Consider the following 22,979-nt stretch of genomic DNA (forward strand, 5'->3'; position numbering starts at 1 on the left):
TACTATATAATCATGGTCAGAAGTGATGCAATTAATTAATACAGTCATGCAGAAGATTCTCATCAATAAATGTAAATTTGTAGTACTTGTTGGTAAAACAATATGAAAAGCTTTAGGTTTCTACGTTTTTTCTTTTTGATGCTTATTTAAAAATAAATTGCTGTTAATAAGTTCAACTAGAGAGTAAATTTAGTTCTTTTTATTTAATTTTCTAAATATGACAGGACAAAGCATGAAGCTACAAAAGAGTATAAGGGCCATAATAAGAAAAAAATAATAATAAAACCATGAGAATAAAGTCATAGTATAATGAGAATAATGTTGAAATAACACCAGAATAAAGTCAAAGAAATACGAGAATAAAATCAAAATATACCAGAATAAAGTCGAAATAACATCAGAATCGAGTTCAAAAAAATGATCAGAAAAGTCACAATAATACCAGAATTAAGTGGTAATGTTATGACTTCATTCTTGTAATTTCTTTGTTATATTTTCTTAGCATTAGCGTAATCCTCTGTCATATGAAGCAATATAACATTTTAATTAAAACATTTTTTTAAAATCTACTTTAGAGCCCCAATTTATTCACACTCACGACAGATTTAAGGTTTTACCTGCATGTTCCTTTCGACTGGAAGAAATGTTAAAGTTTTGGAGTCCAGAATCTGTGAAGGCAGATAAAGATTAGGGTGATGGGAAGGAATCCTCCCAACATAAAATGTACATTAATTCATCCATTTCCAGTTTCCTGTCAGAGATCATCAGCTTTGTTCATTTTTAAAAATTCAACAAGGTTCCAGATTCCCAGGAGCTTTGGAGAGAAATATTACAAATCTAACTGCTGCCTGAACAGCAGCATTTTCCTAAATGATCAATAAAACAAACAATTCAAGTTAAAATCCCAGCTGTGCTTCTTGTAGGACAGAAAATCTTTTTTTAAGTGTAATGACGCTGCTGACTCCATGACCTCTTTACTCCAGACCTGATATATTTTTATAATCTATCCTGACTCAAACCAATCCACAAATATAACGACCAGAATCTGAGCAACAGAACATCTTTAAACAAGATCTATAGTAGAAAACTGGTTGTGTTATTGCTGAAGAAATGCTCTAATTATTTGGTGTTTTTGTTTGCTGACAGCATTCTTCACAGCAGGAATGAAGTGTTATTTTTCTGCAGCTCGTTGATGAAGTGTAATTATCCTGTCTGCTTTGTGACAGCGATGGCCGTCAGAAGAGCTGTGGTTCAAATAACGCCACTGTCAACGCAGAAACTTTATTGTAAAATGTAATTCAGTGCCACAGGAGATGAAAACCAGCAGGAGGATCAGCTCCCGTCAGCACATCTGACATTTAGCTACTCATAGTTTGGTGAGACTGAATGGAAAAAAAATAAAAAATCATCTTTCCAGGTCAGATATATGAATATTTTAATCTGAATATTCCCATCTGCTGCAGGATTCATTTCACATCTGATGAATAAAAAAGGCCAAACGGGAAGAAGGTTACAATATTCCTTCCTGACTAAATTAAGTCCTTATATATCTAAGGAATAAACAAACTTCACAACATTTCTCCATTGACAACAGTTCTTAGGACCACAGGACATATTCAGCTCCACCAGGAGTTTGCTAACTCAGCTGCTGTAATTGTTATGCCAGGCCACTAGGTGGCACTGTGATTTTAACTTGTCATCAAACGAAGATGCGCTTTTGATTGTGTATCAGGGCCATTGCAGATAGAAAAAAGGAGTAAATTTTCACCAAAAACATCTGCAATTGTGAGATTATTCTCAGACATTTTCTAGAAAAAATAAGAAAAGATCTAAAAAATTTGCTAGAAAAATTCTGAAATTTTGAAATTAATCTAAGAAATTCTCTAGAAAAATAAGGAAATTTCAGATTTTTAAAAATGGAAAGTTTGCTAGAAAACCTCTGAAAATTTGAGATTAATCACACAAAAAGGAAATTTCTGAATTTTAAAAGTTTAAAATTTGGTGGAAGATTTCTGAAAAAAAGAACAAGAAAATTTCTGAGTTTCAAAAATCCCAAATTTATGACTTTTGAAACTCAGAAAATTTCCAAAAATTGAGAAACAACGACTCATGTTCCTGACACTAAAAAACATGAATTTAATGCCAAAAAATGTGTTTTATTTTTATTTAAGCCCTTGATTTGTTCGTAGAAACAGTCGAGATCCAAATAAAAACACAAAAATGAGCAAAATGTGAATTTTGCATAATAGAGCCCCTTTAAATGTTTGAAGCATCTCCATTCAACCCTCTTTACTCTGCTACTGCTAAATAAAACTAAGAGCAAATGCACTGGTTTTCCCTTGATAATCTAGTTTTCCTTTTTGCACTGTTCAATTAGAAGAATCCATGTCAAGTTTAAACAATTCACAGAAATCGTTCTTGCTGTTTTCCTAAACTTCGTTAAAGTTCCACGGCTACAGCAGGAATCAGATTCACTAAAATCACGGCCATCGCATTATCTAGAAAAATCTGCATCACTTTCTTCCCATACATGATCCTGGCGCAGCACAAGAAAGAGACTTCTTCCCTCCGCCGAGGTTTCCAGGATTAATAGCAAAGCTGAAGAAGTGGAGGGAGTGAAGCGATGAAGTGAGACTGGAAACAGATCAAAGTTGGCTCTCTGTGCCGCTCCGTTAACACCAACACAACCCTTTCAGATTTATCAACCTCTAATGGAGCGTGAACCCATCGACAGCAGCGAATCTTTCAGAGTTATCACAGCTCCAGTAAATTAGAGAGAGAGAGGGAGAAAAAGCTGCTCTCTTCAGAGAGGCTGTTAGTTTTTATATCTGCCACAGTTTCAGATTAAACATTGAGAGATTTACAGGACCGCTCTGCTGCTGCTGCTGCTGCTGATTTGAGATGAGGCGCCTTCTGAGGCATTGTTTTTTCAAGAGCTCAGATAAATCCAAACCTTTATTGGTTTCCTGTCCCCCGACTGTGTGAGATCCAGGATTTATTCTGCTCCCAGTTCCTGCGGACGGTCCGGCTTTGGCAGCAGAACAAGAGAAACACAGAAAAGAGAATCGAGGCCACAAGTTTAAAAAGAAACAAAGTGAAAGAGATCAGAATCAAACTGGATCCAATCACTGTGTGGTTCCCTGAAACTAACTCATAAATACACAGAATAAAAAAACAGCTTTTTATGCTCATAGTTTGTCATAGTAGAACTGCAAACTTCAGCGTATTTAATTTGGATTTGAAGTAATTGTGAAGTGAAAGGAAAATTTTACTCTGATGCCTTTAAATAAAATCTTTCAGTAAACAGAATCCAGCTATTCTGTGATGATCTCAAAGGTTTGTTTTCATTTCTCAACAAATTTTAAAAAACTGTGCAAAACATTTATATTCAGATTTTCTGTTTAATTAAAGTTTGGGATTTGACTAGGCCACAAACTTGACAAACTTAAACCATTCCACAGTTCCTGACTGTGTGTTTTGGTTCATTGTTCATTGAACGTGAGCCGGCATCTTTTTTTGTCTTTTTGTGACTGCATCCCCCCAGCATGCCACGACCACCACCATGTTTTTGCAGAATATTAGAAATATATTAAAAGATGCAAACAAACAATCAGTTCAATTTCCAAATAAAAAAATAAACACTTTATTGCAATAACAGCATTCCTTTGGTGAACACTTCATCATTTGCAGAATCTGCAGCTAAAAACACAGAGTTTAGGGCTGATTTATTGATTATTTTCCAAATTAATTGATTAATAATTGGATAGAAAAAAAGTGCTTACAGAGTTTTTTGTGTTTTTTTAAGAATTTAAGCCGGGAGAAACTAAAACTGCCACTTGAGGAATTCTGGGTACAGAAAATATATATATTTTAATCTTAAATGCAAAATTGATATACTTTTTGTACATTTTTGTCTGTTTTGCTGCTCTGAGAATATTATTATTTAAACAATTTGTCCTTTTTTGAGTCTGTTAACTCCATTTAGCCCTCTAAGGCAGGGGGGTCAAACAAATAATCATGCATTTTGTGAGTCCTTTCCATATTGCATATGACTATATTTGATACTCTTTCTTCCTTTACATCATTCATGCAACAATGTTTTATAGTATCTTAGGAAGAAAATCAAACTAGCAGTTCCTTTTTTTGGCTCTAGTGGCCTTTATTTCATAGTTAATTGACAGGGAAGTGGGTAATGAGAGAAGGGGAAGACATGCACCAAAGGTCACCAGGTCAGGAATCGAACCTGCGACAGTCGCGTTGAGGACTAAGGCCTCCATATGTGGGTTGTGCTTAACCCCTGCGCCACCAGTTCCTTTTTATGGTAGTGATGATGCATTAGGATTTAGTGTTGAAGAAAATGAGCAACTTGCAACTTTGCAAAGAGACAGTGAGGATGATGACGAGTTTGAGCCAACAGTGAGGGTGAACGTGGAATTATTTAATGTTCATAACATACTAAGGATATTTATTTGTTTTATAGGCCCACCTCTTCCACTGGAAGCTGAGAGGAACTGCTTCAACAGCTTCCACACGCAGTAAGGCAAAGACGGCACAATCAAGACACTTAAATCAAATCAAAACCATTAAATCAATGAAATATGACAATAAATTTAATTGTTTTTAGCCTTCATATGAGTTTCATTGCTAACTATTATTGCTACTGGAGACTATTTAGATTTAAATAAAGTTTTTTTTACAATAATAAGCCAAACTCTCTTGTTTTTATTAATTTCCACTAATACAATGTTGACAAATGAAAAAATAAAATAATTTTTTTTGTCTTTATTATGTTTACTTGGTTTATTTTATGTCAGAAAAACATCCCAAACATTTTTTTTCCAACTTGAATCATTATGCGTATCATAGAGGATTAACGATCAATCGATTAGAAAGTCAGTTGACGATTATTTTAATAATTGATTTAATTGTGGTTAATCATTTCAGCACTACTTGTGATATTGTTTTAAAACCTGATTCTGCTCTGAACTGAACTGTTAACTGGTTTCTGTGATACATTTTGTTCACTAATGTTTTTGAACAAAACTTTAGAGAACAGCTGGAATTAAACTGAGATTAAATTTAGCGCATGATGAATATTTAAACTAAGTTGGGGACTTTTAAAGTTAATTAGTGATACTAGAGTACCACTAAATAAAATCAAGTGAATAAAAATGCAAACCAGACATTAAATTCCAGTAAAACACCTGGAGGTTTGTGGTTGTATGGCAATAAGATGCAACTAATAAAGAAACAAAATAAAATATTCACAGCTAGCTTAACTTAAGGGATCAGGATAAAACATGTAATCTAAATCATGTGTTAGTAATTTTAGCTTTTGGTTTTGCAGCTGTCATCTGCTGTCACACCAAAGTGCGCTCAGTGACAGAAAAAAAAAAAAAAAGTGTTTCAGCGATTTATAAAAGTGCTATTCACATTATTCACATATTTTCCTGAGAGGTTATTTTTGAGAACGAGAAAGAAAAGTTTCAGAGTTAATAGCAAACAGACAAAACAATGACTTTAATTAATATCACATGCAAATTTTTGCAGGCTTGATTTTTGTTGGCTTTTGGAGACTGTGTGTAGACTTCGGATCGTTTCTCTTTGCTCTTCTTGTCGGGTTTTGTGACTGAGCTTGGCGTGAGACTTGAGTTAATTAGAGATGCTAAATTAACCGTCAACATGAATGACAAGGAGCTTGACTTTTTGTCTCTCTGAGTTAGTCCTGCGACGCGTTCAAGTACCTCCACTCTTACCGACTGACATGTAGTGGAATGAGTTAAAAATTGATGCTTCCATTACTTTTTTAAAACCTTGAATGCTGAGATTTTGGTTAAAAGTAAAGAGAAGCTGTAAACCAGAACTGCTCTGCTTTATGTTTTGCATGAGCGTCTTTGTCATCACTTTGTTCAGAGCATCCGAAGCTGAGATTATTAATATTGATGTGCTGCGTGCAGATTGCTCAAGGCACTTCAAAAATATTTGACACGCATCTTTATCTGTGAGAAGGAGCTAGAAAACTGCACTGAAGAAGCATTTTTAGAGATTGGCAGGTTGATCCTTTAATGTGGCTTCAGAACTCAAAAGTGTTTTGTTTTTGTTTTTGCAGAAGTTGCAGAAAGAAGCAACCTACATTACAGACGCTTCTTTTCTCTTACAGAACGTTCATGCTAAAATATACCACTAGATTTAGCTCCCTAACATAACTCTGTTTAGCTTTAATGGAGGTCATTTGCATTGAATGTGTAGAGAACAGATTAAATGCAGTTATGAAAATTAACTTTATAATCCATGCATGAAGTTGTCTTCATGCATTCTGAGGCAGATTGTTTTAAATGTCGGCTTGGTTTCCAGAGGGGTTGCAAAAAACAGAACATTTTCTTCAAGAAAAACATTAAATTCAATACACTGTAAAACATTTTAACTTGAAAAGAAAAGTTCACCTGCTGCCTTGAAAATGAAATTTAAGTCAACAAGAAAATTGTTTTAGTTTCAACTCAGAAATTAAAGTTCATGAAGTCGATTTAACAACAAGAGACAAGTTATCTAAACATTGTTTTATAAGTTCATTATTCTTGAATTATGAGTTTTAAAACCAATAATTATTTCACAATAAAAAGCCCTTAAAGTTAAAGAGCCACATTTCTCTATTATTTCACTCACAATGTCGAGTTAAAACAACAACTTATTTTACTTTAGAATAATTTAAATTCTTGTTTCAAATTGCATGAACAAAATTTCTGATCTGATAATGAATTTTATTAAACATCACAATGAATTCAGCTCAGAAACATTTAGTGTGAACAGGACATAAAAATAAACAAGAGTCAGATCAATGTAACACACTTCCAACTCAGGATACAACAACACGCCGCTAAGCATTCTGGGAAATAGTTCCCACTCCTTTATTTTTCTTCTTTCAGTTTCTTAAGTGAAGCTAAAACCTCCTGGAGGTTTGACAAAATTAATAAAAAGTTAACACAACTTACTGCTGTAAGTTTATCTTTCACAAACTCACATTTAGTTTCAAAATCTAAAACTTGATCAATTTATTTGACTTAAAGAGCAGAAGATGAAGTAGGTTTTCCTCTGAGTTTCCCCTAAAATCACTGCCATAAATAAAGAATGGGATAATAATAGCTTCTCATAGGAACAATTTCTCTAAGAAATCCTGGAGCAAATTGCTGATGAGCAGCATTTTTTTCAGAATGGCAGATTAAAGTTTTACCAGGTAAAAGTGATAAATCAGAGGAAAAAGGATCAAAACACAAACATCTTGGGTTCACAGCTCGGAAAGTCAAAATCATCTCTGTTAGTTTGTGAACACAATAATGTCTTAATGAAGACATTATAAATATAAAGTCATAAGAATGGAAAGAAAATGTTTTCTTTTTGCAAATACGCTTTTACAAGAGAGAAAAACGTGAACTTGTTGAAGTTTTTCATAAATTCATGACCTGTTTGAGATGTATTTCTGAAAACTTTGATTTAACATTAAATCTTTAAAGTTTTAATTCTGAAAACAGGATCTTCTTCAGACTCATAAAAGAAAACAAAACTGTTGCCACAAGATGGCGCTGTTTGATACAACAGTCGGATCATGATTTGACATCTGTCAACCGTCCCTGAAATTAATTACATATTTTCAGATGTTTCAGATAATGTTGGATTTAACAACTAAAATGTGAAACCAAATTAAAACCAAACAAATTGTAAAACATTTTCAGCAGAAAGATTTTATAAGAGTTAAATTTAAACTAAATCTGATTCCACAAACTTTGCTGCTGCCTAATTCATGTGAACACCTGAGGAAAATATATTTTCTAAACATATCAAAGATATTAAAATAGAAAAACACTCAAAATGAGAAAATTAGATCAATTTGTTTTGTGTTACAGCTAATTTAAAAGCAACAAAAAATGAATAATTTAGATAAATAAGTGAAGCAATGAGGAAAAAAAACGTGTTTCTGATTAATGTGTTATTTCTTTCTTGCATTAAACTCGGACTTCCTGTTGAACCTGAGCGAACGGAGCCGGTGTGGTGAATGGTGAGTTCCGATACCTTATCAGAGCCACCAGACGGGACGTGCAAGCTGCGCTCCGATCCCCGCATGCAGCCTGATGCTGCAGCAGCTGCTGCCGCCTGGCTTATCTGCGCTGCTGCTGATGCTGCAGCACGTCCAGCTCTGGATCTCAGCATGGAAACGTGAAGGAAAGCCGGAACCTGCTGCTCGACAGGGAGCAGCCCAGACGAACCCGGGTAAACACTGCAGGTGTTTATCTGATTTATCGCCGCCGTTCAGTCGCGCTTGGAGCGGGATTTTACCGCTGGTTGCGTTTCTTAACTCACCTGACGCGGTGATTTCTGCGTAATTCTCGATGTGAGCTCCTCAGGTGGAGGAGCGCCCATCCAAAGTTTACTGGTGTTTTTCCTGGGAGGAAGGGACGGGAGAGACGCTGATTGGAGGTGAATTCATTCTGGATGGATGCTGCTTTCAGACCGAGCAGCGCCTGCAGGCGGAGGATGCATGAGCGGCGCTCAGCGGCTCGTTTCGGTCGGGAAAAGTTTGTGGTGGAGGATGGAGGCGGCTCTCCGGATTTGGTTTCTTGGCGCACACTTTGCGCAGTAATGCGCTCCCGCACGTGGGTTTCTTAAGGCTCAGACGGCGCGTGCATGGATCCATAATCCAGTTTGTTAATGGAGGATGTTTCCAAACTGTGGAGCCCTGCTCAGGCTGGAGGGGAGAGCAGCGCACACCCAGATCCATCCCGGAACCAGAACAGTTTCACTTAACCAGGTAAGTTCACCTTCATCTCCATAGAAACTGTTGCAAAAGTAACACAAGTATGAAGTTTACACTCTTAATTTGGGGAATTAAGGTTAACCACACCAATATATATACTTGAGCTCACACTAACATGGTGAAAATAAGAAAATATTAAGTAACAAAATAAGAAACAAACCTATAAACACATATTTAAACACGATTAAAAAATAAACAAAAATACAGGATGTCATTTGTTTATTATTATTTTTATCGGTAATAATTGATCCAAGGCTCTTTTTTAATTTTTTTAGTTCTATATTTATTACATTCATTTCTACTCACAGTTTCTGTATTTATTTTTGCCTCTAGATATTTTTGAATGTTAAGTTTTATTTGGATTAATCTTTTTTAACTGTAACTATTGTCATTGGTTTAATTTCTTCTCTTTAATTTTCCCTTTACACCATTTCTCTCTGTCAATATGAAAAATATGCATCACTTAATGTGTTTTAAAATTTTACAAAAAGTTTATTTGTATTTGCTGTGAAGAATTGAGCTCCAACTTTTAAAAACATATTAATTTTCCCATGTCATCAAATGAAGTTTGTTAAACTTGATAAATTTACTTGGATAAATTTGACCAAGTTGGATCAGCTGGTTGTTTCTCAGTCATAGATGAGGGTGTGTCTCTTTGAATTAACTTGTAAAAATCACTGGATTAGTAACTGAAAACCTGATTAATGTTTCAGTTTTTCTTTTTCTTTCAGTATACAACAAAAATCCCAAAATGCTGAGCTGCGGATAGAGACCTGCCTCCCTGTTCCTCCCCTCCTCTTTTTATCATTTTTCCTTGTTACTCATCTTTGTCTTTTCCCTTCCTCTTTCCCCAACTCACCTCCTCCTCCTCCATAACGTTCATCCCTCTCTTCCTCCCTCCCCTAACCTGAGACTTCCTCCTCCTCCTTCATCCCGCAGCACACATGCAGGCCAAGAAGCGGTACCTGCTTGTGTCTGTGGTGGCCGGTCTACTCTTCCTCATCTACCTGTGGGGTCTGCAGATTGGGGAGTTCCAGCAGCAGCCGTACCATTATCCCCAGATTCACCAGTACCACCAGCAGGACTACCAGTACTACTACTACCAGAGGAAAGACGTCTACCAGCCGCGGTCGCTGCCCCAGAGACTCCCGTCCAGACCGGCGCGTCGCTGGCCAGAGCTGACAGAGCTGCTGGACCCCTACCTGGAGGGAGGAGAGCAAGAGGTGGGGGAGGGGGGAGAGGTTTGGCCCTTATTTTGGAAAACTAAAACTAAAACAAGGCAGATTAAAAATAACCTGCTAAACATTAGCTGCAGAAGAAGACAACAATGTTGTAATGAAACATTATTTCATTACAAATGTCAATATTTCGCAAAACAAAAAAAACTAAGCGAAACAAAAAAAAATACAAGTTCGCAACTGCGGTGCTTCCGTTAAAAAAAAGCGCAATTAAAATCACACGTGAATACGTTTGTTTATGACTTGATAAGTCATTAAAAACATGCAGCAATGTCATCCTCCAACTACTTCCTGTCGTCTTCTTCTTCGTGGTTTGCACCAGTGACAACATCCGGGTATTGGTCATGTGACTCGTACGATGCAGAAAAAAGTGTTTTTATTGCAGTTTTCAAAAATAAACAAAAAAAATTAAATAAACCGTATTCTAGCGCCAAGACTTTTTATCAAAAAATTAGAGTATTTGTCCAAATTGCCGTGTTTCCATTAAGTAAATTAATTCCACCTGTCAATCATTCCAGAGGCAACTGACCAATTAGCGGCCGCGTTTTGTCCCGAAGTACACGCCCCTTATCTGGAGAAACTGAACTTCCGTTAGCATTACCCGGGCTTCATGTTTGCTAACACGCTGCGGTCAGAGATTTCGAGGAAAATAGTTGGAAATTCCGGTCAAACATCGTTAATGGGGGAACATAGAGTCCAGACTTCCGTTACCCAGAACGTTCAGATGCGGAAAGCAATTTTTTAAAGTTCCAAAACCGAAACGGAGTCTGGAATATCGCAAGAGATGGATTAAGGCCTGCAGCTGACGTCATGTCCGGTTGAATTAAACTGTTATCGACGGCAACTACCGCATGTTCAAGGTATCTGGTAGTAAGCGTCCTGTTTTTTCTCATAACGGCACTTATTGATAGTAAAGCCAAAGGTCAATAAGTGACGTATTTATGCTTGATTTTATGTGTGTAAATTCCAATGTTAGCTCTACGGCAACATGAAAACAGTAACTACGGTATTTACATTGAAGCACTTTTTTATGCTAATGTTTATTTTTAGGCATTTTCCCTCAAGGCAGATTTTCACAAGCTGGTGTTATTTAAGTCATAACTCACCTGTTCTGTACCTGAAAAGTGCGGCAGACAGCTTCCCTCTCACATCCAATGACACTTTGTGCCCCTCATTCTTACTCTGGCGGGTTTTGACATTTATTTTTCTGTTGTTTCCCGCGAACCTGATGTAAAACTCATTGGAGAATTTTCTCTCTTGTTGCTTTTGCCTCAGTGTTGGCTGATAAGAGAAAAATGACTCACAAAGTATCTGGTGTAACACATTCACTTCCACCACCTCTGCCAATTGTAACATCGTTTGTTTGTCGGAGGTTTGCTCTACTTCCTCATGGTAGAATGACGATAACATTTTAATGCAAAGTTGCATTAATATTTGCTTTATAAGTTGCATTAAAAGTGTCAACTTTGCATCAGTCAGTAAATTACATTTCGTTGCCAATTTCACTGTCATGTCTTTGTTGAATGACAATAAAATAAGTCTAAGTCCAAATAATGACACTTTTAATTAGAAGTTGCTTAAAAGGCGTCAACTTTGCAGTAAAAGTGTCTTTCTTTACTGAATAACACTTCATGACAACAGTCATAAACATTAATCATGTCCATTGTCAGTCTTATACACAATGTCGGTGTCAATTTATTTATAAACACATTAAATCAACTACTAACTGCACTAAAGAACTGCACAGTATTCATAAAATCAGTGATGAATTTCATCTTTTACCCCTTCAAGCAAAGTGTTACCTGCATATTATTGTACTGTGAGCTATATGGATGTTCTGGTCTACTATTACATTATTTTTTTAATGTATTTGCCCCTTTGAGATAATAAATTGAGTCTAATCTAGACTGTGTTTTCCTTGCAGGAGGACAGCCCTCAGCTGCACCACCAGCACACCTCGCCCCACGAACGACGGGCGATCCGAGACAACATCTACAAGAACAAGCGCTGCCGCATGGAAACCTGTTTTGACTTTTCACGCTGCCAGTCGGGTTTTAGGGTTTATATCTACCCCCCGCAGAGAGGCGACGAGATCTCAGAGACCTACCAGAAAATCCTGTCGTCCATCCGGGAGTCTCGGTTCCACACGGCGGACCCCTCCCGGGCCTGCCTCTTCGTTCTGGCCGTGGACACGCTGGACAGGGACCAGCTCTCGGCTCAGTACGTCCAGAACGTCAGGGCCCGCATCCACAGCCTGCCGACGTGGAACGACGGCCGGAACCACCTCATATTCAACCTGTACTCTGGCACTTGGCCGGACTACACAGAGGATCTGGGCTTCGAAGTGGGCCAGTCCATCCTGGCCAAGGCCAGCGCCGATGTGGCCAATTTTAGGCCGAACTTTGACATCTCCATCCCGCTCTTCTCCAAAGATCACCCTCTGAAAGGAGGGTCAGCCGGTTATCCGGCACGGAGCGACGCCTCGCCCTCCAGGAAGTACCAGCTGGTTTTTAAAGGGAAGCGCTACCTGACCGGCATTGGCTCAGAGACGAGAAACGCGCTCTATCACATCCACAACGGGGAAGATATTATCCTGCTGACCACCTGCAAACATGGCAAAGACTGGGAGAAACACAAAGACTCCCGCTGCGACCGAGACAACCAAGACTACTCAAAGTAAGGATAACTTTATTAACCTTTTCTCCTCCTTTTACGATTCCTTCATACCAAACATCTGAGCTCTTGAATGGTTCTGATTGGTTTTCACCGGTTTATTCTTCTCATTTTGAGATTTGATTCTTCATTGTCTGAAACAAAGAAAACCAGGCACCTAGCTGCTGTAGCCGTTCTGTATGGAAAAGGATATGGCCACTACAGAAAGCAAAAATAGTGCTGACTTTAACATCAGAATTGAATGTCTCAGAATTTTGACATTAATTTCAGAATTTTGACATTTTGTCTCAGAATTCTGACATTAATTTCAGAATTTTGACATTAATTTCAGAATTTTGACATTAATTTCAGAATTTTGACATTTTGTCTCAGAATTCTGACATTAATTTCAGAATTTTGAAATTTTGTCTCAGAATTCTGACATTTTGTCTGAGATCTTCTGAAAAAAAGTCAAAATAACTTCTTTCTTTTTCAGTTATCCTAGTCCTCTTCTGTAGTTTTGTCATCAGTATCACCTAATAGTGTAAATGCAGTGGATTTGTGCATCATTTCACCTAAAATTCATTGTTTTGTGCTGGTAAAAGCTGTGAATTCATATACATTTTGAGTTGTGAATTCTTCCTTCAGAGAGTTTGGGATGGCTGCTGTTTGTGAAGCTTTGCTTAGAGAAAGCGGGCGGCTGTTTTCATGCAGAGCGCTGGCAATCGTCATGGGAGTTGAGTTTTATTGTTGCTGTGTCTCTCTGAGACAAAATGCAACACAGATGTACAAGCGTTTGTGCTGTTTTCTGGAAAGCGTTTGCGTGTATTTGACGAATATGAAGCAGCAGGAGAATGGAAACGAATCCTGAAAGATGGAAAGCTTTGTTGGTTTCTCTCAAATAGCTCCTGAGTTAGTTGAGAGGAGAAAACATCCCAGATTCAGAAGAGGGGTTTGGTGTGCAAACGTCCAGCTGCAGCTAAAGAGGCCAGAAGAGGCAGAACTGCTGGGTATAAAGCTGCTTTCCTCTGGTTTCCACTCAAGAAGTTTGTCCATCAGTCTTCACATGAATATTTTGACTTCAATAAAAATTCTTGTGGTTGCAGAAACTTGAGGGAAGCAAACAGTTTCTACTTGTGTTTTTTGGAAATATTGATATTGTGCTTTTATTCCATTTTGAATGTTTGGTTTCCATTAAATAGATAAATGGTTGTTATGATGGAGTATTAGAACCATGCTAATAATAGAGAATAAAGTCAATATTGCCAGAATAAAGTAATGTCTATTCTTGAAATATTTCGACTTTATTTTTATACGACTTCTTGTAATGTTATTATGACTTTATTCTTGCACTGACTTTTTTTTCTTGTTATCACGGCTTTACCTTTGCATTATTTCGATTTTATCCTCATCATTTTATCACTATTCTTGGAATTTTATGACTCTATTCTCATTATTACAACTTTAATGTATTGCTTCGACTTTATTTTCATATTATTATGGCTTTATCCTCAAAATATTATGACTTTATTCTTGAACTATTATGACTTTATTCTCATATTATTACCAAATTTGTGTTTGTTTTGACTTTATTCTTGTAATAATATAACTTAATTCCTGCAATACTCTGATTTAATTGAAATACTACTAAGACTTTGTTCTAGTTTTACTGTAACTATATTTTCATATTATTATGACTTTATTCTCACATTATTACAACTTTATTCTTACACTGACTTTATTCTCATAATGTTAGTATTTTTTTCTCAGTCTGGCCCTAATACTCCGTCGTAGGATGTAGATCAGTGGTTTTACTTTTCCAAAGTCACATAAAGTCGGTCTGTCCGTCTGGCTCTGTTTCTCTTTCTCTCTATTTCTGTTGTATCCCAGTTTTTGTTTGACGATGTTTTATTAATACCAGACGGGTAAAATACTGTTTATATCAAAACTCTGCACTTGGTGCTGCAGCTGAAACTCGGGTTAACGTTTCTAAAGCTGTTGTGTGCGACTCGTCTTCGCTGCATGACTCGTGGTGATGCAGGACGGGGCTCCAAGTCCACTTATGTCTTATTTGTCCCTGTCTGCATACATGGTGTCAGCAGTTGGTCTGTAGGCCCCGTTTATTTCTAACTTAATGTGTTGCCATACGAAGCCAACACAGCAAAATGAAAAATCTGCGTGTCCCGCTGCTAATGGACTGCAATGTATTCTGAGAAGTGCAGGGACGGTAATCGCAGCGACACAGTTACGTTTGCCTCTGCCTCACAAACCTGAACAATGACTTCCTCAACATGCTGAGCAGCAGCGCCTCTGCAGAGGAGGCTAAACTCTCCTAAACAACGATTTCAGAACAAGAAACATGAATAACATCAGGATGATGTTTGATAAACTAATTACATCTGGAATAAGTTCGTAATAAATCAGCTACATAAACAGATATTATGTTGTTCTTTTAGTGCATGAAAAAAGATTTTGACTATCAAAACAAATTATGCACTGGAGAAAAATTATAAATGTGGAAATTCTTACTTTAAAACATCACATTATAGGGGCATTAATGATTCATTGTTTACCATCTGCTGAATAAAACAAGATAATAAAAAATGAATGGATGGAAAAGTGCTTAAGAGGCTGCACTACGAATTAAACAGTCTATTAATTATTTGTCTTCAGTCTGGTCTAATATTAAATACCATTAGTTTCAACCTGTAGCTCATTTCTGTTCAAACTAGATATAGGCCAACCAAAGTTTTTATTTTATTTCAAATATCTCAATCCTAATTTTATCAGATTGTGAATTAATAACTAAGAATATTAAAGTATATTTTCTAACTTTCCTGTTGTGCAATTAAATTTACAAAGTAGGATCAGAGGTGACGTCACACTGTGTGAGAGAGAAGTTGCTGCAAAACTGGAGATGCACTGATTGGATATTAATATCTGTATCAGTTCTGATATTTAAAAATAATGATTCTGATGCATAACAGCAGCTCTATTCAGTCTAGTTCTATGTCTTGTGCTCTGAGTGACATCATGCTTTATTATTTATTTTCCATTATATTTAGAATTCCTTATTGCACTTTCTGGACCATTTGGTTTGTTGCAGTTTATATATTTTTTACATGTCTGCAGGTAGTTAACCTAGTTTCACTTTCTTTATTATTTATTTTACGTTGCCTGTTATTCTCCTAACTGAAAAAATGTAATTTATGTGAAGTTATTGAGATATTTAAATGTGCTGCATTGGTGCAGAGTTACCAAATATATGTGTAATTTGTAATATTGTATGATTCAAGTACCTGAATTCCCTGCCTTGTAGCTTCATTAAATTATATTTTATTATTTAACGCGTCGTGTTCCGGCCGGGTGATTATTTGTGTTCGATTAATAGTAAAAACAATCAATAGAATACTCGGTTACTAAACTCGACTACTAAAACAATCATTTGCAACAGCCCAAGTCTGTGTTTTAAGAACAGAAATGTTTTAATTCAGCTGTTTTTCAGTATCGGATCGGTCGATACTAAACCTCAGGTTTCCGTATCGGAAGTGAACAAAATGCAAAACAAGCTTTTACTGTCCTTTCAGAAACAAAGGTAAAATAATGGCTTTGTTTGTCTCTGTAAATATTTGTAATCCCACTTCTCACACAAGTTCAGACGGAAATCTGTCTCCAGTGACTGCAAGGAGTCAGAAATGAATTAACTAAAGGAGTCCATCACTGGCGACAGCAAAATCGCTACTTCGCCTTATTACATGTGGAAGCAAAACATTTAATCACTCTTCATGTAAAATAAGTAGAATCAAGATTATCTAAAAAAATCTATTTGTGTTCAAATAAATAACAAAACATGTAATTTAGTATATTTCTGTTAGTTTTCTGTTTTACAGTGCTCTGGGTTTGTAGTTATCTGTTTTTAGAAACATTTTAATCCATATTCTGTCACGGGGCGCACCATAAACCAAAACATCCCGCTCAGAATATGTGCATGAGACAAGCATGTTGGACTTTTTTCTTTCTGCAAAACAAACTCTGCTGCACTCCTTTTGAATCACCGGGTTGCTGCAGACGGATCCTTCCCGCTTGTTTGCTTTCTGTTTTACACGCCGGTCGTCGACACAAACATCAGCCTCTGCTTTCGGGGGGCAGAGCGGGGGATCCTGCACGGCGAAGCTCCCTGATGAGAACTGAAACCGACGGGGATCTTGGAGCCTCGGGGCGTTCGATAATTGCCCTCCAATTGAATTAAGCTGTGAATGAAGGGGATAGATATGGATCTGGCCTCCCTCTGAGCCACGCTGGCTCGGATTCAAGCTGTTTAACTGTACGTAGATAACAGTCAGCTTAGCCAATTAGAGCTTTGCAGTGCAGAACTGTTCCTCCAAAGACTGTTTAATATCCCATCCTGTGAAGGCGACTTGGGAAGCAGCAGCAGAAGAATGTTTATTCAAATCACTCGCACGACTTTCATGTTGATACTCGTAGTAAAATGGAGATTAGCTTCCTTATTCCTATTTAAAATTATTCTAGTTTCTTTTACAGTATTTTCAAATGCAAACGTGGCGTAGCTTTCTTTCCATATATACTTCAAACCAAAGTATGCCAGTGTATAATATTTTAAAGTGGAGTAAATTGATCACTTCTGGGCTACTTATCTATGACAACATGTTAGGGCCATTGTAGATGGAGGAAGAAAAAATATTGCCCAAAAATATAAGACATTTTCTGGAAAGTCAAAAATTTGCTTTAAAAAATCAAAAATTTTGAGATTAGTCTCAGAAATTTTGTAGAAAAAACATGGAAATTTCTGTGCGTTGAAAGCCAAAAATTAGCTTGAAAAAATTAGAAATTTTGAGATTAGTCTCAGAAACTTTCTAGAAAAACCCCAAAACTTTGTCAGTTTGGAAAGTTGCAAATTTGCTATAAAAAAACTTAGAAATTTTGAGTTTAATATCAGAAATTTCTAGAAAGAAAGATGGACATTTCTGAGTTTGGAAAGTTGCAAATTTGCTAAAAAAAAAACAACCTCATAAAATATTTTAAAAAATATAAATGAAATAAAAACATGCTAATGGCAGAGAAACAACTCACTGTTGTAGGAAATCCGTTTTTCTGCCGTCGTACATCCTTGGGTTTCTCTCCGATAAAAATAAAAAGTAAATAACATAAAACATCTTTGAGAGCCTTATAGCGCCAACTTTAACTAAATTACAAATTAAAAAAAGAATACCAAATGCTGGATGCAGAAAATGTTAATGATTTGAAATAAGACACGCTTTGCACTGACTTCTGTGAAACATGGAGCTGCTACAGGTAAAAAGAGGTTCTATTAGTTTCTAATGTATGAAAAATGATGATGGACAGACATTTCACTCCCAGTGATCACACGCCTCTCCATTATTCAGGGAAAAAGCCTCCATCACTAATTATTTCATAAAAGGCAAGTGTAGATGCTAAATGAATTAGTTATAACGCGCTCGCTCTGTTCAGTGGGTTTAATTTGATGCATAAAAACAAACACAGCTGTTGTCACATCTGCGAATGTTTGGCAGCTGCAGGATCCAATATGTATGACGGGAGAAAAGTGCCTGGCTGCGTTAACGTAAATGTCAGCGCTGGTCATGCGGGCGGCCGCCGCCGCTGTCGCTGATGTGGAGAAAAGCAACTGAAGTTATTTCTTCTCCTGCCTTGTTGTGAATTTTTCTGCTAAGGCAAATCAGAAGTCGCTCCCTGCTTTCCTTTCACTCTCTCCGTCCTCCTCCTCTCACCTTTATTGCCCTCTTTCTTTTCCAGGACAGTTCTCTCCGTTATCTGAATCCTCCGCCTCTCCAGGCCCGACTCAAACCAAACAGAGGAAAAGTTTCATTTTTTCTTCTTCTGCTTTGCTGCTTGAGTGCATCTTTGATGGAGGTGATGATGAGCAGTACTGGGAGGAATAATAACATTTTTCCACTTTCAGGAAGTGGGAACAAGACAGATTTAGGACTTTAAGGAAACTTTGTGTGTACCACTGCAAATTAAAATACAAAAATTTAAAAAATCAAACTGAACCTGCCTGTTCTGGAAAAGAGACTTGAGATGAAACATCTGGAAAAACTGCATTGTTGTTTTAAGTCATAAGAATATTGCTTCTGAGTTTCGTAATTAGTTACATTTACTTGAGTAGCTTTTTTTTTAAAATTACTTTCATGAGTACTTTTTATTTTTACTTGAGTAATTTTATGAAGTATTGCTCCTCTTGAGTAAAATTTCTAGATACTCACTGAGAGTAACTTCACTGAATGAAGAGCAAAATTATTTTAATAAAAAAACCCCCACCAGAAACAAACTTCCTGTTCTTGATAGTTTTATATTGAACATTTTTCTTTTACCTGATTGTTAACATGAATTTTTATTTTCGTTTTGGTCCTTAAGTTACCAAAAGTTCCACATAACTTTATGTTTTTGTCCGTCTGATGATGTGATTTTTAAATATTATTGATGTTTTGATCAGTTCTTGCCTTTTTTACCAAATACTTTTTTATTCTTTAGTAATTTCTTGGAAAGCTACTTTTTTACCTTAACTTGAGTAAAATATGCTCAGGTTTCTGAAAGTTTGCACGCTTTTCCCTGGAGTTTGGTTACTTTTAACTCATTTGTTTGCCCAATAATTGCAGTTGATGACAAAATAATAATCTGTAACAGTCTGTGTACAAATTGAGTTCTGGACAGCAATAAATAAATCATAAAACCTATATTTTTGGGAAAAGAGAAAAATCCAGCAAAAACCTCCCAAACAATGCAACAACTCATCGCTAATTATTTTTCAAAACATTGATAGAAACACTTTTTCACATGGGTAGCAAATGGCGCAAAACAAGAAGAAGACAGGAAGTGGTTGGAGGATGACGACGTGGATGTTTTTTTTGTATTTAAGTTGTTCACATGTGATTTTTAACTGAGTTTCTTACTTAATAGAGACACTGCAATGGCGAAATTATGTTTTTTGACATTAGCAGAATATTGACAAAGTTTTCTGTCCTTAAATATTGTTTTCTATTTGTCGTTAAGTTTAACTTTGGTAGTTTTAATGCTTAAAAGCCTCAGTTTTAAATGGCTTCTCGCTAAGTTCTCTGCTATAAAACTGGTTCATACTGATCTCAGTTCTGCTGGAGGTTCCTTCCAGTAAAAAATACTAAATTTCTCTCCACTGTGGCCTTATGCTTGCCCACTGAAGGGAGGATTCTGTAAAATCTGTTTTCTCAAAACTTTGCCCTGGACTTTTAGCAGCTTGAGCAAACCGGAGCTGGACTTATCAATACACTGAAGGTTTCCTTCAAGGCTGCTGGAGGGTAAAAGGAAGCTCTATTGATCAGCTAGACTCCGGCACCGCGGCCAATCAGCAGATGAATGGAGGTTAATGGTTCTCCTTGCTGCGAGAAGCCTAAAGATAGATTGGCATTTAGTGAGACGAGGCCTTGGCATTTATTTTAGCTGACTCTATGTCACTATTTATGGGAGAAAGAAGTTAATGTAGCGAAGGCCAAGCGGTCGCAGGGAGGATCTCACACCGGCACGCTGAGTTCGTCCATTTGCTTCATTGATTAAATCAACTTTTTAGTCACAGCTCTGAAAATGGCAGAAAGGAATGGAAGCATCGATGCAGTAGATGGTAATCTGCATTGAACTTGTTGCTAACATTTGCAGTTTAAACCGTTTACATCAAGGGTGTCAAACTCATTTTCATTTTGGACCAAATCAAGATCATAAATTCTCTTAAAGGGCCGGTGGTGCCAGAGTGGGTTGATCTTTTAAATTATTAGTTTGTATTCTTGACTTCATATCAGCAGGAGGATAAAGAGTAAAATTAACAATTAAACACATCGGTTTTATGTGATTAATCTCGAAATGCGTAAAATAACTCATGAAAATGTCATTTTGAGAATTAGATAAAGGACTTCCTGCAATTTCCCACTCCAGTGGTAAAATAAAAATCATATGAGTTACAGATGCAGAATTAAAATTCACATCCACAATTTATATTTTTAGGAAATAATAAAAAACAAAACATTCACATTTTACCTTTCAGACTACTTTCTGTTTGCTCCATGTTGTAAAATTACAATAAAATTCATGTAGGTTTGTGTTTGCAAAGTAACAAAATGTGAAAAACGTAAAGGTTTGTGGATTCTTTTTCACTGGATTAGGCAAATTATTTCAGTCACAGATTTAAAATTCTACATGAGCATAATCTGGCTAGACTTCAAATTATTCAGGGTTTTAAGAAAACTGTACACTCATAGAGATTTCAACAAAACCTAAAAAAGAAGTGCATTGACATTTCTGAGATCATAAGGTACTAATGAGCTGCCATGGCTGAGCGGCGGATCAGACTGGGAGATAAAACGTCACCAGCTGCATGTCATGAAATCATGTTGCTGCGTTGCATTGCTCTTCGGAACCACAAATCTGACTTCAGAAACAGAAACTCTGTGAGATTTAATAATTGTTGTTCACACAGGGTTTCCCCCAGAAAGCCTGCTAAGCCTGGTGGTTGGGCTCTAGGCCAGTCATTCGTCCAGCGGCCCGTCGTGTTTTTGAGTTAAAAAATGTTTAAAATTGACAGAAAATTTTAAAATATCACTTGATAATGATGTATTATTGAAAGATTGGAAGATTAATACCTGAACACCAATTATATCGTCTTAAAAAATGCAAACATTAAAAAAAAAAAAACTTAAATAAATAAGCAATGCTTTAGGCTGGTGGGGGCACAAGTAAAGCTTGGTGGCCCGCCAGGCTTATAATACACTGGGGTAACCCTGTCACAGTAACAAAGGTAACATCTATAGAAACATAGTACATTTTAAATTTATATAAATTTTATGCTAAAAGAACATTTGAAACTATATTTTATGTTGTGGTGTCTGATTTTATGTTCAGTTTAATATTTAATCAAATTTCTGAACTTTCGGTGTTCTCGTGTTTTTTCCTTTTAACTATTTTTGTTACAACCGGAGAGGGAATTTAAAAAATATGCTTTAATATAACATATTAACATTATTTATTAGCATTTTTTTCTACATATAGTGCAAAAAAATATAATATGAACTCAAAACGAAAGTAAATGAGACACTACAATACAAAAATAAAATAAAAACATCTCTTTGTAATATTTTACCACAACATTTTTGATTCTTATTCAAAATATTATCCAGACAAACTGATGCATTTTTTATGTTGGGGTTACTTAGCAAAAGCTAATTTTTAAATTGATTTTAGTGATGATTGTGCAAAAATAAAAATGTGCAAACTTGCATGAAAGAATCAAGGTTTGTTTTTTAGCTCTATTTTTTTATTGCTTTTCAACAGGACAGCCAACCAACCAACCAACCAACCAACCAACCAACATGAGAAAGAACATGGCAAAAATGTGACATCCTCATTCCAAAAAACAAAACAGAAAATAAAGAAAAACAGAAAAAACTTGAGGAGAAAAAAAACAACTTACAAAGACCAATTGAAATCTAATCTATATATGTTTATATCTTTGAGTAAAATGAACATTGTTCTTTTATTCTATGAACTACTGTCAACATGTCTACAAAATTACCAGCAAAATCTTGTATTTATTTGCAGAAAATTAAAAATAGTCAAAATAACAAAAAAGTTGCAGTGCTTTCAGATCTCAAATATGCAAACAGAACAAGTTCATATTCATTTAGAAACAATAATACTAATGTTTTAATTCAGGAAGAGTTCAGAAACCAATAGTTGATTATATACAAATATGCACATCTACATAGTCAACACCTACAGCCTCCCCCTACCATCATGGTATGTTTCTACATAACATCATAACATAATGTAAAGCTCAAAAAAGTTTATTTTTACATAGTTCTTCTTTTTAGTTTTAACAAAGTGGTTCCTTATAGAACCAAATACCAAAAGAATTTCAAAAAAACCTTTTTATATACAGATCTTTCCTCAGTCCGGCTCTAATTAGATAAATGTTAATTAAAAGCAGCAGTAAGGACCAGTATCAGCAACTCTCCCATTCACACAGGCTCTGTGAAACTTTGAGGAAGCCTGGAATATCCAGCCTGGTCTGATAAATCTTGATTTCATCTGAAGCGGCAGATGGTGGGCCAGAATTTGGCACAAACAACAGAAATCCATGAAGCCAAATTGCTTTGTGTAAACAGTCCAGGCTGCTGCTGCTGGAGCTGTAAAGTGTGACGAATGTTGTCTTGACACTCTGGTGTGAGAACTCAATCAGGCTGGTGGAAACAAATATGATCTTT

General features: G+C 36.3%; 1 protein-coding gene across 3 annotated transcripts in view; it reads left to right on the top strand.

Moving 5' to 3' along the window:
• The first annotated feature begins 7,961 nt into the window (after window positions 1–7,961).
• Window positions 7,962–22,979, top strand: part of LOC114159116 (exostosin-1) — a 221,269-nt gene continuing 206,251 nt past the window's right edge. The window contains exons 1-3 of one of the 3 annotated variants that reach the window (XM_028041221.1): window positions 7,962–8,800; window positions 9,538–10,029; window positions 11,969–12,720. In XM_028041221.1, the coding sequence (XP_027897022.1) occupies window positions 9,751–10,029; window positions 11,969–12,720 (1,031 nt within the window). In that variant the 5' untranslated portion in view covers window positions 7,962–8,800; window positions 9,538–9,750. Of the gene's footprint in view, window positions 8,801–9,537; window positions 10,030–10,650; window positions 10,905–11,968; window positions 12,721–22,979 lie in introns of those variants that run through there. The other 2 variants (XM_028041222.1, XM_028041223.1) reach the window with 2 other exon arrangements.

The sequence above is a fragment of the Xiphophorus couchianus genome, chromosome 15 (assembly GCF_001444195.1).
Source record: "Xiphophorus couchianus chromosome 15, X_couchianus-1.0, whole genome shotgun sequence".
Taxonomy (NCBI): Eukaryota; Metazoa; Chordata; class Actinopteri; order Cyprinodontiformes; family Poeciliidae; genus Xiphophorus; species Xiphophorus couchianus.